We start from the raw sequence: 14,440 nt of genomic DNA on the forward strand, positions 1-14,440 counted from the left end.
TTAAGTTTACGATGGTTTTAATCATCAGGTCGATTCGCCGTGCGGTTCTTCGTTATTTCCAGATTTGCAGCGCAAACAGTTCCATAGAGACCGACTTTTGACGGCGACAAATGAGCAGCTGACGTTGTTGTACAAACACATTCCGATGACGAGTAAAATAAAGCCCAACAACTAAAAAAAAAGTTTGAAAATGTCGCCATTGAACCTGGAGGAGGAGTACCTGGATCCACTGGAACTTCTGTCCCATGAAAGAAAGACTTATAATCCAGATGATGAGAGTACGGACACTGTCCAGGACCATTCTCGTGGTCGCTGAGAGCTCTTTCGTTACGCTGTTCCGGCGAAATTGAAGAAGGCAATGGAGATAATCATGCCTGGAAAAATCGTCAAAGGATGTCAACTTGATGGTTTGGACTACTCACCCCCGAGCCCTATGGCTAGCTGCCAGCTGTGCCCAATCTGTATGAAAGCGTCAATGGCATCCTCCAAGACCCCAGACGGATTATCAGCAAAAGGTCGCCCAACCTTAATGAAATAAAACGGAATTTGTAAGAACCCCAAAACGGCAAACCCGAACATCCCTTCCCATCCTATAGCTTGCAACGATGGGATATCCAACTCCACCACGTATTTCTCTTCATACACCATCTGGACCGCCGTCAAACACTGAGCGAAAGCGATCAACAGATCTCCAGCTATCATATCGTTCTGGCTATAGCTGTCGTCTGTTCCGTTGATGACATCAGCAAGACCAACAGTAAGCAAACCAACAATCACGAATCCAATTCCAACTAATGTGCGTAGTTTTAATACGTGATGTAGAAAAAAGTAACTAAGAATGGCGACGAAGATGATGACGGCGCCTCTGAGCATCTGGTAACTGGAGGCGAATGTTAAGTTAAGACCGATGTACGTGATGGACGAGCCGCCCATATCGCACATTGCTGGGAGCAGGAGCACCCAAGGGTTGAAGTGGCGGTTGCCGCGAGTCAGCGGTTTCTCGTCCTCTGAGCCGTCCTGTCGGAAAAAGCTGAGAGATAAAAGGAATGTCTGTTTCAAGAACGAGATTTGGATAAAGTTTTATTCACGACAATTGCACAAAAATGCAGTGTGGATCTACAGCAATTTAGCAAGTTTTCTGTCGTCAAAATAAGTTACATAACTAGTACCGTAATGCAGATTATTACATCACTGAAACTTTGCACCTTTTTACTAAAACCAACTTACGATCCAGAAGTATTAAAATAGAATATAAAAAAATCCTGAAGAAGTTGTATACAGTTTAAAAAGTCTAATGATTGTAAAGATAATATATCCAAAAAATTTACGAATAATTTAGCGATTTATGGGTCGATTTCAAGTGTGACTTGCGTTACTGCAAATCCCATTTGCAACATAGCAACGTCAATCACATTGCTCATACCTTGGCAACGGTTGCAAATTTGGGTTAACGCAGTGACTTGAAACCGATCCGTTAGACAATTAAATAATATTAATATTTAATAATAATCAAAAGAATCTAAAAATAATTCAAGAGAATACATAAAAAAATTGAGCCAAATCCAAATACAGTCTACAAAAACGTAAAAAAATAAATAGAAAACCTAAAAATCGATTGAGAATTGAGGTAAAATTACTGAAAAAAATCAATATTTAATAAAAATTCAATAATAATTTTTGTGCGCCTCCATCATTTTTCATGAGATTTGTGATACTCATTTGCGGCAAGAAAATCACCTTTTGAATGTCTAGGCAGTCAAACGTGACATTTCGAATAGTTGGTTTTATTTTGCAAGTTGGCATCGCTGCACAAATGTCAATTGTGTCAATTTGTGGGCCGGTTTAGAAGCCAATGACCTTCGAAAATAATAAAAGTAAACTAATTAAGTAAAAATATCACAAAAATTTGCTGAAATACATTTGAATTTTAATTAATCTGCAATCGTTTGATTTGAATGGAGTGCTACCAACCTATTTCCCAGCTGATGAACTTCCCCTAAATGAGGGAAAAAAATGACGTTTCAAATTCAAACCAAAAGTCAAAATAAATAATTATTAATAATTGTCGGCGCACAAAATTTCGTGTTTGACACGGCTAGAAGATGTTTTAGAAATGCTCGGATTTTAATACTTTTCTTGCATTTCCAAAAGATCATTTTCTAGCGTAGTAAAACAAATAACTATTGCCGTAGTTTGGAAAAATCTAAAAATCCAGAAAGAAAAGTAAAAATTTAAAAAGGTCTAAAGTATTTAAGAAAAATCGTGAATAAAATAGTGTAGAAACCAAGGCATAGTTTACCTGCATTCTTTCAAAATTTTTGAAAATACATTGTTCGAATTCTGGCTCTAGAAAATCGGAATATGAACTCTAATCGTGATTAAAATATTATTTTAATTTTTACAAAATTAAAAAAAAATCTAGATACTCTAAAAATAATAACACAATTATTAGTTATCAAATTTGCAAAGTATTAAAAAATAAAAAAAAAATCGTTCGAAATGGTATTTTCAAAGAATTAAAAAACAAACGTACCAAGTATAGAAAACAACTAACTAATTCATTACGAAAGTTGACTCCGATTTACCAATAAAGCCTCTGCGATTGTTGGCAGCCCTGTATTTGCCAACAACGACAAGCTTTTTACAGTGTTACCAACAAAACGCAAATTCCAACGTCCTCCACTCGTTTCATTTACTATAATATTTATGGATGAAATAGACACTTACCCCCTTCATACTGTACACTTTGTATGTAATCTTAAACATAGCAAAACACAACACTTCCCCGATAAACATGCAGGAGGATTGAAAAAACGGATGATTAAACAGATGAACATTTCCACCTTTGCCCTCGGCATTAAGACCATCCACCCATCTGCAAAACCACAGATTACAAATCCAAAGACATTTAACCCCACTTGCTTTGCGCTGAGGGTGTTAAAACTGCCCGTTGCTACCATCAAGATGACTAAAAACAGTTGGTAGTTAGTCCAAGCCATTTTAATTACAGCGCGGGGAGTCAAAGATGAGTATCAAACTTGTTTATACATTTATGACATGTCAATGTCAGTGCTAAAGGTGACAAATTGACAACAAAATTTTCAAAAAAATTGAGTTTGGGATATTCAAAAAACACCAAATTTTGGTTCTCTTAGCACCAAACACCACATCTTTGCCCCAAAATTTTAAGCAAAGGAGTTAAAAATCAAATTTTCAAAATTTGCAGTTTCAAAAATCAAACAAAATGGACTAAATTTTCATCGGTTTTGAAAATAAACGATCTTAAATTTGTCCCGCTTCAGCTGTAACTTCCTAATTTTGTTAATTTTGTTTGTGTAATTTTTAGGATCAAATTAGAAAATTAACAAAATTTTAGACTCGTCGTTCCAAAAATGTGCAAATTTCAAATCAGAAACAAACGCACTAAAAGAAAATCTGTTTCTTTGAAGCTATTTAATTACAAAGTCAAGATTCGACACAAAAAAATCAATTCTGAATAACTCAAAAAACAACTAATTTTGTCTTTTAACAAGAAACTAAAATATTTTTGACTCGAAATTAAAATATTGTAAAATTATTGCTTCATTGGAGCTAAAAAAAATTTTTTTTATTCAAAGGCAATAAGCAAATTTTCAAAACCTGCTAAATTTTAATCGGTCCTGAAAACTAATGAGGATTTTCAAAAAACAAATTTTGGAAAACTTAAAACCATCTAACTGTGGCCTCGAAACCCCACAAGACGAAGAAATGAAGAATTGGGGTCCTCATCTTCCAGTACCTAAGTCTAAACTCGAAGAATAAATCAAAGAATTGGATTTTTCCAACAGCCAATTCGACCTGTACACCAAAAACTTGGACATCTCCGACATCGACGCCCTCTGGCCCGACAAAGAAAAACAAATCGGGGGTAAATGAGTGATAACATCAACGAAATATACAATTTTATTAAAAAATACCAATCTATTAATAATAATAAGTTTTCCTTATTAACAAACATTTTTGTTAAAATAATTTCATAAAAGTCTATTCGTTAAGTTTAGGCTGGTGTGGAATCATCAGGCCGATCCGCGGTGCGGTTCTCAATGTCGCCATCTTCGCTATTTAAAGATCTGTAGCGTAAATTGATCCAGAGAGACCGAATTTTGATGAAGAGGAATGTGCAGGTGATGTTGTTGTAAAGGCACATTCCGACGATGAGTAAGATGAAGCCCAACAACTAAAAAAAAGTGTCAAAAATGTCGCCGATTTGTCTGGGGGAAGAGTACCTGAGCCCAATGAAACTGCTGTCCCATGCAAGAAAGACTAACAATCCAGATGATGAGCGTGCGGACACTGTCCAACACCATTCTGGTGGTCGCCGAGAGTTCTTTCGTCACGCTGATTCCCGCGAAATTGAAAAAGGCGATGGAGATGACCGTGCCTGGAAGAATCATCAAAAGATGCCAGCTTGAAGGATTGCTTTACTCACCCATGAGAGCCATGGCCAGCTGCCAACTATGGCTAATTTGTATAAAAGCATCAATAGCATCCTCCAAAACCCCCGAGGGGTTATCTGCAAAAGGTCTGCCAACCTTGATGAAATACATCGGAATTTGCAAGAACCCCAAAACGGCAAACCCGAAGACTCCTTCCCACCCGATCGCCTGCAAAGACGGAATGTCCAACCCCGCCACGTATTTCTCTTCATACACCATCTGGACCGCCGTTATACACTGAGCCAAAACGATCAACAGATCTCCTGTTATAATATCGTTCTTGCCATGGGCGCCGCCTCCTCCCTCAAGAACATCGGCAAGACCCACAGTTACCAAGCCGACGATCACAAATCCGATTCCAACTCCTTCGCGTACTTTTATTATACGCTGCAGGAAGAGAAAACTGAGAACGGCGACGAAGATGATGACGGAGCCTCTAAACATCTGGAAACTGGAGGCGAATGTTAAGTTAAGACCGACGTACATGATGGAGGTGGCGCCCATATCACACATTGCTGGGGGCAGGAGCACCCAGGGGCTGAAGTTGCGGTTGCCGCGGGTCAGCGGCTTCACGTCCTCGGAGCCGTCCTGTCGGAAGAAAACGAGAGAATTAACGCAGTGGGCGAGATTTGTATAAAGTTTTATTCACGAAATATGCGCAAAATACGTATAGTGCGGATGTAAAGAATGTTTTTGAAAGAATTACGTAACTAGTGATGTAATACAGTCTATTATATCATTGGAGCGCGGCCAATTTTGCACTTTTAATAATATTTCCATTATTTCAACTTTTTCGAATAATAATTTTACCTATATTTTAACCATGTTCACGGCTTTCAGCCAATCATAAGTGGGGATTTTTATAATTCACGAGATTGAACCAATAAGAAAACCTTTGGTGTATCGTATGCAATAAAGATCAAATTAGAATTTAACGACGGACATCACCACACCATCTCTCAGAATTACAAACTGTTTTAATTTTACAATAAATGTTTAACCCTTTAAATGTTATAAACGTATAAATACGTTTTAAAATTTTTCTCATAAACTACAAAAGATGAGAATTTGAAATTTTGGAAACAAAAATAAGCGAATAAAACAAATCGAATGACAATATTTCCATATTCGTGACACTTCTGGTTAGACCGGAAATAGTAATTTTTAAATTTAATTTTTTTTTTTTTTAAATCAAGATATTTCAGAAATTATACAATTTAGGTATAGCACGCTATATAGAAACTGATTTTCAATTTGCATATAGAATTCAAAAATGCAATAAAATATAGGGTGTTCTATTTAAAATAAGCAAGTTGACTGCCACTTCCGGCATAACCAAAAGTGTCACGTAAATGTGAATCTATTTATTCGATTTCGTCTTATCCGCTTACTTTTGTCCACAAAATTTCGAATTTTTATCATTTGCCTTTTTTGAGAAAAATGGCAAAATAAACAGGGTTATGTTAAAATGTTCATTTGTTACAATTTAATTAATAAAAATGCAACAAAGTATTGTATTATTTATTAGTTACTTTTCACTTCTTGACCGTGAAAAAAGTATAGTATTGTATTCGTAATTATGCTCATTATTCGCCATCCTCATGAATACTGACTACAACAATTGCTCATAGAATAATATACAAGGTGTTTATAAATGTTTCTAGCATCAAGGGTGGCTATGAAATGATATAGAAATTTGCCGCTCATTACAAATGTGAGTTTCAATTTTTCAACTGACATTTGCAGTTAACCTCAAACATGGAGTAAAGTAAGCTTTGAGAAATAAACTGTGTTAGTTGTGGTTTAAAACCTGAAAATGAAAAACTTGGACACAAAATCGTAACTGAAGCGTCATTGACGTAAGTTACATCATAAAAAAATTTCAAGATAGTTATATTCACTATGAAAACAAAGCGGCAAAATAGTGCATGACAGGAATTCCAGAGCCACCTTTGATGCTAGAAACATTAATAAACACTTTGTACTATTAATGCAAAAATATTAAACAAAAAACAGGAATTAAGGAAAATTCAATATTAATTAATTTGCGTAGTTTGGAAAAATCTAAAAAATCCGGAAAGAATCGTAAAAATTTGAACAAATCTAAAATATCTGAAAAACGCCCCAATATTTTCCCAAGCGCCCCGGACCTCAACCCACCTTAATCCCCCTCTGAATAGCTGATTATCAAGCGGGTCATGGACAAAAAAGCAAATTCATCACAAAAGAACATAAATTCAAATCTTTCCAAGTTAGAATTTATTATTAATAAAGATTATCTAAACGACTCATGTCCCGATAATACAAACGGAAACACGTCATAATGTAGCGACAACAGCAAAAAATAGAACAACAACGGAATATCATATTTTTGCTACTCTGCAAGAAAATGAATAATAAATGAGACTGAAATATGAATCAGCGACTTGGCATATTATTTACATGTTTTGCGGAACTTTAAAACATTATAGAGTTGGCTGTGCCTGGGTTCCTTTCTAACAACAAAGACCGGCGTTTTTGTAAATGGTGGTAGCCCTGTATTTGTCAACAATGTCAAGCTTAACAATGTTACCAACAAAAGTCAAATTCCAAGGGCCTCTACTGCAATGTTAATTGATGAAACTTACCGCCTTCATACTGTAGACTTTGTATGTAATCTTAAACATGAGAAGACACATCATTTCCCCGATAAACATGCAAGAAGCTTGAAAAAACGGATGATTAAACAGATGAACGTCCCCATTTTTGCCCTCAGCATCGAGACCATCCGCCCATCTACAACATCACAATTACAAAAACAAAAAAACTTAACCTCACTTACTTTGTGCTGAGGGTGTTAATACTGCCCGTTATCACCATCAAGAGGGCTAAAAACAGTTGGTAGTTGGTCCAAGCCATTTTATCACAGCACGGGGAGTCACAGACGAGTATCAAACTTGTTTATAAATTTATAACATATCAATGTCAGTGCTAAAGGTAACGGGTTGATGACACTTGACAAGCAGGGTTGCCAACTAAAGTAAATCGGAAAAAAAATCAAGGAAATTTTACGTGGAGAAGCAAACTAAGAGTCAAGTATACGATAAGAACAAGTTCATTTATACGGAGAGTATTTATTTTATTTAATTAGGGCGAGTTGAAGTTGCGGCGTGCTGCCAACTCACGCGTTGAAGTCCCTAGTCGGGCAAAACTAACCTCACATTCCGTCGTAGTCTCGCCATGCAAAAGTCTATTTTTACGGCGAATGCATCACAGTGAGGCTATTTCTAGCTGAATTCATGACTGAGATGTGCCAAGCCGCGCCTTGGCATGAGTCTAGGTTCCGATCCACTAACCTTCCTCATCAACTTGTACAAGACGATTTCCCTGCAAGTGCACGACTACACGAAAGAAACCGTGGAGCACCTAATTTTGGGCATCTCTGTATACATTCTAGTATGCATACTTTTATATCTGTGTATCTCCCAGAGAATCCTCCGTTTCCAAAAGGACGTCAGAAACCCCAGTCGTGTTCTCATAGTGATTGCACATCCTGACGACGAGTGCATGTTTTTCGGCCCCACTGTGTTGAATTTCACGCGCCAGAAGACATGCAAAGTGTACCTGATGTGTCTTTCTACAGGTTGGGAGTTACAGCCCCCTTGAACTGGTTTAATTTCGCATTGTAGGTCAGAATTACGGAATGGGGAAGACCCGCAAACTGGAATTATATAAGAGTTGCCAGACTTTGGGGATCGACGAGGGGTGCATCTCCGTACATAACCACACAAACTTGCCTGATGAAATGGGGGCGCGGTGGCCCATCGAGCTCGTAGCCAAGTTGATCCTCAACCACGTGGAGATGTACAACATCGAGACGTTGGTCACTTTTGATAAACACGGTGTTAGTTACCACATGAACCACTGTAGCATTTACTACGCTATTGCGCATCTCAGCATTGAGAAGAAGTTGCCCCCTTTTTGTTCTGTTTACGTCTTAGAATCCGTTAATGTCTTGCGGAAGTACTGGCTGCTTCTCGATATTCCAATTTCGTTCCTCTTGTCTCGGATAAGGTGAGGCCCCCCTTGATCCCCCCACGTTACTATTGAAGTTGTAGGTACTTGGTCACGTGCAAAGACCGGGCGCTGATCCACACCGCCATGAAACAGCACCAGTCGCAGCTTGTTTGGTTTCGGCGCCTTTACATGCTTTTCTCCAGATATATGCTGATCAACTCTCTCCAGCGGATGGAGCTGTCGGATATAGAGCTGGATCTAGAGATTGACGATTGATTTCCACACCCTGTATATAAGACTACCTCTATTTTTTGTTGTGCCAAAGTGTCTGCTTCTGGTTTTTAACGATTTTAATAAAATTGTTTTTAAGGTTTTATTGGAAATATACAAAAATTTACACGACTCTACGGACTTCGAAGAACCTCTTGAGATAGTAGACTTGACCGAGGGTCATGGCGACTAGGATTAGAGCCTCGAAGAAGGACCACATGACCACGCGGGAGTTTGTGCTTTCATTGATGCTCCGGTGGATGCGGTCGCGCACCTGCATGTACTCCTGTTCCTGCTTGACTCCCGTCAAGGACGCTAAAAAAAGAACAATTAGAAGTCGGATAGGAGAAAATTTTGAGAATTGAATGAAAATTCAGTAATAATTTTGCAGTTTTTAGAAAGTCTAAGAACATAAAAAAATTAAATTCGAAGTTTTTGAAGAATTTGTGAAGTATTATGTAGGAGTATCTAAAATAAATTAAAGAGAATCGAGAAAAACATAAAAACCAAAAGACAAAGAAAATCGAAGATTTTGGGGAGTTTATAATAAGAAATGAAAAAAATCCCTAATTTCATGAAAATTCAAGAGTCTTAAGATGATCAACGGGAATCTAAATGGAGAATTTGCTGAAAATTATACAAGGCGTTTCAAAAAAACTTTCCTCTGATTTCCCGAACAAATTAAAAAATGCCGCTTTACGAAGATGTTTGGAATGTTAATTACACTATCTTAAAATACTATATAAAAATAAAAAAAAAATTATTAGGTAGACAGTGATCTAGGACGGCTGGATCGCTGAGGGGATAAAACTGATTCAACCTTTGCTTAATTTTGCTGTTGCTTACATTTTTTCCCTATTGGCGATTTTAACGTTTGACAAGTGACACTTTTGACAGAAATCCAAAGTGACAGGACTAGTACAATGGGAGCGGCACAAAAGGATTTTATTCCAAAGGCTACTAGATGAAAATCATTTTGAAGCACGGTGTACAAAATTTGAAAAGAATTTAGATAAAATAGAGCAGTTTCTAGACAATCGAAGACTAATTAACTGAATTTAAAGAATCTAAAATATATAAATCAAAAAATTTGAGGAATTCGTGACTTTTGGGACTATTTTAAGCAATTAAAAAAAGTGGAGTTTATATCAAATCCAAAAGTCAAAGAAAATCGAAGAACTTTAGGGAATTTATAATAAGAAATGAAAATATTACATACTAAAATTATGAAAATGCAAGGCTTCAAGAACACCAAAGAGAATCTAATAAATGGAAAATCAGCTGACAATTACACAAAATTTAAAAAAAAAATTGATAAACCAGTGTAGTTTTTAAAAAAGTCAAGACTCAAATGAATTTAAAAAATCTAAAAATATAAATTTGAAGATTTTGAAGAATTTGTTAATTATTAGAAATATCTAATGCAAAAGAATCGAGAACAATATATAAAATCTAAAAGTCAAAGAAAATCGAAGAATTTTGGATAACTTTTAATAGGAAACAGAAAAAACACTGAAATTATGAAGATTCAAGGCTCTAAGAAGATCAAAGGAAATCTAAATGAAGAACAGAATCATACTAAATTTAAAGAGAATTTAGATAAACCAGAGCAGTTTTTGGAAAATTTAAGATTCTAAAGTGAATTTAAAGAAGCTAAAAAATATAAATTCAAAGATTTTGAAGAATTCCTGAATTATTAGAAACATCTAAAACAGTTAAAAAGGATAAAGAAGAATATATGAAATTTAAAAGTCAAATAAAATCGAAGAAAGAGAATTTATAATAAGAAGTGCAAAAATCATAAATATTAGAATTCAAGGCTTTAAGAAAATCATAGGAAATCTAAATGAAGAATCCACGGTGAATTATACAAAATTTAAAAAGAATTTAACTAGAGCAGTTTTTAGAAAATCGAAGAATCTGAAATGAATTTAAAAAATCCAAATTAGAAGATTTTGAAGAATTCGTGAATTATTTGAAGTTTCTAAAACAAATAAAAGAATCGAGAAGAATATATAAAATGTAAAATTCAAAGAAAATCGAAGAATTTATAATAGGAAACAGAAAAATCACTAAAATTATGAAAATTCAAGGCTCTAAAAAGATCAAAGAAAATCTAAATAAAGAACCTTTAGAGAATTATACAAAATTTGAGGAGAATTTAGATAAACCAGAACAGTTTTTAAAAAATGTAAGACTAAAATGAATTTAAAGAATTCGAACATTTTGAAAAATAAAGTCAAATAAAATCGAAGAATTTTGGGGATTTTTTTAATCGGAAAGGAAAAATCACTAATTTTATGAAAATTCAAGGCTCTAAAAAGATCAAAGGGAATCTAATTGGAATATATGTAAATTTAAGAGAATTTAGTTAAATTAGAGCAGCTTTTGGAAGATCTAAAGTGAATTTAAAGAACTTAAAAAATATAAATTCGTAGATTTTAAAGAATTCCTGAACTATTAAAAGCATCTAAAATAATTAAATAGAATTTATGAAATCTAAAAGTCAAAGAAAAGGGAAGATTCTTGAAGAGAATTTAGATAAATAAAGATCAATTTTTAGAAAATCCAAGAATCTAAAAAATAGAAATTCGAAGATTTAAAGAATCCGTGCATTATTAGAAGTATCTAAAACGATTAAAAACAATTACAAATACATAACTTATAAAAACCAGAACGAATATATGAATTCAATACAATCGACGGAAAATTTAAAAATAAATAAAATATAAAAAAAAATCTTTAGAATAAAAAACGTAAAAAAATGGACAATACAACTTCCCCCGCCGCCTGTCTTACCACTCAACTCCCGGATCATGTCCTCCAACTTATTAGTACTCTCCCCTTCCTGCGCCTCGGCTTTCGGGGACTCCCCAACAGCCATATTAAACATGACCACTTTAGGGGTCATCGTGGACATCTTATTCGAAAAACAATACGTGTAAGTTCCTGCGGCGTGCGCTGAAAACGTATATTTCCCGGAAGTCTCTCGCTCCCCCTGATAAATCACTTTATTATCCGGTCCTACAATTCGGACGTCAATATCCAGGAAGCCCCCTTCAGCGATTTCGAACGTTAGACCTAGAAAAAGAGTTAGTAATGGGGGCTACAAAAGTATTGTTGTTCTACCCATTTTGGTGCCTGCTTCTACTCTGTCGAAAAAACATTCTTCAGCGTGGGCGTCCACTGTGATGAAGTATGCAGAAGTGGATGAGAAGTATGAAAGAACGATGAAAATGAGGAGTTTCGAACACATTGTGCTGTTTTGGTGAAATTCAGCCACGTAACTTAACCTCACTTTAGTGACAGGTGACGTGACAAGAGAAAAGCGGCGTTGCCGGGTTGCGCGGTCGGTTTAGCGGAACGCCCAGAGATGGCGCCTTCGTCGGTCACATTTTGATTAAAAAAACTAGATATTATTATTATTTGTATTAATTTTATTTTCATAAGACTGCTGAAATTATTGTACAATTATCTTGTCTAAAATAACTATAGTTAGAGAAGATGTTGCGAGGTCGACAGGTATACACCATAACATCTTGATGGTACTTAATTTAAAGAACGTTTCACACCTTCTTCACGTTGGAATTTTAAAAAAATAAGGAAAATTCTATCATATACTTCACGGAGGTACTCCTCCTTAAAAATGAAAGCTTTTTCTTGTAATGTGGAAATCGTCTTGTCACATTTTAGCACAAAATGATACTTCTTTTTCGCTCTTTCTAGCCTGTCACTTCCACAAAGAGCAAATCACTGGGGTAATCAATGCTTTTTCCGTTTCTCCGATTATTTTGTTTGCAAATTTTCTTTGAAGTACGTTTCTAGCCATGATTTGACTTCTTTTTCACTCGCACTATTAATTTTTAGTGTTTAAGTAGACTTTATTGTTGTTTCTGTCATCTCATTTTATCAACTTTAAATAGGACACATGTCAGAATTGATACGCAGGTTTGTAATTTAAATAAGTGATGATGGAAGGGGACTTTTAATTATTGTCCTATCATAAGAGGAAACTCACTCATTCATTCACAGCCAACTTGAGACAACTTTTCCATAACTGGAAGAAGTAAAAAAATGAGCGTTAAAACCTAGTAGTCTTTAGTCATAGAAAATTGAGAAGTACATAGTTTGAAGAAAGCATTTATTATCACTTTTCAATTTTATGTTTATATTATTCCAGTTTGAACACAATATTTGATGATAGGTCCCAATCGACCTTTAAAACTATCTGTGTTTTTGATACAAAAATTAAACGACGCAGTTATATCTTCGTCTTTTTCAGCACTTAGACTTAAGTCAGGCAAATCTTGTTTTTCTGCGTATGACACTTTAATTGGTAAGAGACACATCATGAGTCCAAATGTGGAATGTTTTTTCCAGTCTTGGTACAATTTTTCAAAAGAGTGTTTTGTTAAATACGTACACCCCATTTCTGACAAAGAACTACAAAGCACTTTGTAATATTCCTTTAAAATCGTTTTTAAGTCGGCGACATCGTGTGGGCTTATGCATGCAAACAGAAAATAGGATAAGTCTACAATTGGTGAAGAAACTTTAGTTGTTTGCCAGTCCAAAATTGCAACTTTTGAAACAATAGACTTTTCATTATCCTAAAAGAATACTAATATGAGTACATTAGAATTTTTATGACATATTTACCTCATATTTGTACATGAAATTATTGCTCCAACAATCTCCATGAACAAGCGCTTGCAAAGCATCTTTATCTGCAGCTATTTCATCAATCACCAAAGGAAGTTTATCTTTGAATTTTAACAATTTGGTTAAAGTTTCTTCAGACTGGTCGTTTTTTAACAACTCGTGTAGTTCGATCACAATCTTCTGTAAAGCGGATCCGAATTCCGATTCTTTAAAAAAATCGTTCAAAGAATCGGTTTGAAAATCTTCAGTCAAACGTTGAAACTCCTCAGGTTTCTGCTCTTTCAGTGCCATCGAAATTGCATGAAATTTAGCGTACTCTCTTACCACTAAATTAATATGATTTCTTGTCAACGGCTGTTTGCAATCGTACAAATCGTATCCAAGTTTCTTTAAATTGTCCATGACAATGACAAATCGAGATCCATTGCAAACACCGTAACATTTTACTACACTATCAAAAGGGTTTTTCACACCTTTTTCATGTTGAAATTGTTGAAAATACGGAAAAATTGTTTCGTACACTTTTGTTTCACGCTTGTATGTTGTGTTAAATGTGTCATATTTCTCTCTTAGAGCTGAACTAGTTTTGTCGCATTTTAGTACAAGATCATACTCTTTTTTCGCTCCTTGGTTATCGATGCCTGTCACATGAGCAAAAAGGACATCTCCGGCGAAACCGCTGCCATTTTCAGTTAGTCCAATAACTTCGAATTCAAAACTTTTCAAATGTTCTTTGAAGCACTTTTCCAGCCATGATCTAACTTCTTTATCACTCGCACTGTTCATTTTGGGAAGATAAAATGTCAATGTAAGACGAACGAAGGTTGTTGAACATTTGCCAAGTTGCTGAGTTTCATATACAGGGTCCGGCAACACTTGTGTCCACCCTCAAAATCGGAATCTTTAATTTTAAAGTTACAATTTTGAAAATTTGCATACGCTTATAGTTGACAAAGCTCTAGAAGCTGACGCAAAAATTTGTTTTTTTATCACGGTTTGGTTGGCGTCGCGACGTCTAAGAAATATAATTTTTGGCG

At 35.3% G+C, this 14,440-nt stretch overlaps 4 protein-coding genes and 1 pseudogene across 4 annotated transcripts; 1 reads left to right on the forward strand and 4 right to left on the reverse strand.

The window, feature by feature from the left end:
* Positions 1-17: 17 nt before the first annotated feature.
* LOC148177294 (solute carrier family 35 member F6-like) lies at positions 18-2,999 on the reverse strand (annotated as a pseudogene).
* A 925-nt stretch (positions 3,000-3,924) lies between these two features.
* LOC148177295 (solute carrier family 35 member F6-like) lies at positions 3,925-7,490 on the reverse strand. The gene is made up of 5 exons (XM_088031735.1): positions 7,297-7,490; positions 7,103-7,250; positions 4,469-5,063; positions 4,266-4,420; positions 3,925-4,216 (listed from the first exon to the last, which is right to left on the reverse strand). Exons 1-5 carry the CDS (start codon positions 7,371-7,373, stop codon positions 4,037-4,039), a joined length of 1,155 nt encoding a protein of 384 aa, XP_087887861.1. The 5' UTR covers positions 7,374-7,490; the 3' UTR covers positions 3,925-4,036.
* A 135-nt stretch (positions 7,491-7,625) lies between these two features.
* PIG-L (phosphatidylinositol glycan anchor biosynthesis class L) lies at positions 7,626-8,845 on the forward strand. The gene is made up of 3 exons (XM_088031736.1): positions 7,626-8,097; positions 8,144-8,528; positions 8,573-8,845. The coding sequence occupies exons 1-3, from the start codon at positions 7,785-7,787 to the stop codon at positions 8,745-8,747; spliced, it is 873 nt and encodes a 290-aa protein (XP_087887862.1). The 5' UTR covers positions 7,626-7,784; the 3' UTR covers positions 8,748-8,845.
* Positions 8,831-12,095, reverse strand: LOC148177297 (transmembrane emp24 domain-containing protein 2-like). Its single transcript, XM_088031737.1, has 3 exons — positions 11,871-12,095; positions 11,541-11,822; positions 8,831-9,056 (listed from the first exon to the last, which is right to left on the reverse strand). The coding sequence occupies exons 1-3, from the start codon at positions 11,995-11,997 to the stop codon at positions 8,866-8,868; spliced, it is 600 nt and encodes a 199-aa protein (XP_087887863.1). The 5' UTR covers positions 11,998-12,095; the 3' UTR covers positions 8,831-8,865.
* An 812-nt stretch (positions 12,096-12,907) lies between these two features.
* On the reverse strand, positions 12,908-14,189 carry LOC148177298 (uncharacterized). The gene is made up of 2 exons (XM_088033296.1): positions 13,401-14,189; positions 12,908-13,351 (listed from the first exon to the last, which is right to left on the reverse strand). The coding sequence occupies exons 1-2, from the start codon at positions 14,187-14,189 to the stop codon at positions 12,908-12,910; spliced, it is 1,233 nt and encodes a 410-aa protein (XP_087889422.1).
* Positions 14,190-14,440: the final 251 nt, after the last annotated feature.

Source organism: Gnatocerus cornutus, chromosome 3 (genome assembly GCF_029298725.1).
Source record: "Gnatocerus cornutus isolate USDA-ARS CGAHR chromosome 3, icGnaCorn1.1, whole genome shotgun sequence".
NCBI classification, from domain to species: Eukaryota; Metazoa; Arthropoda; class Insecta; order Coleoptera; family Tenebrionidae; genus Gnatocerus; species Gnatocerus cornutus.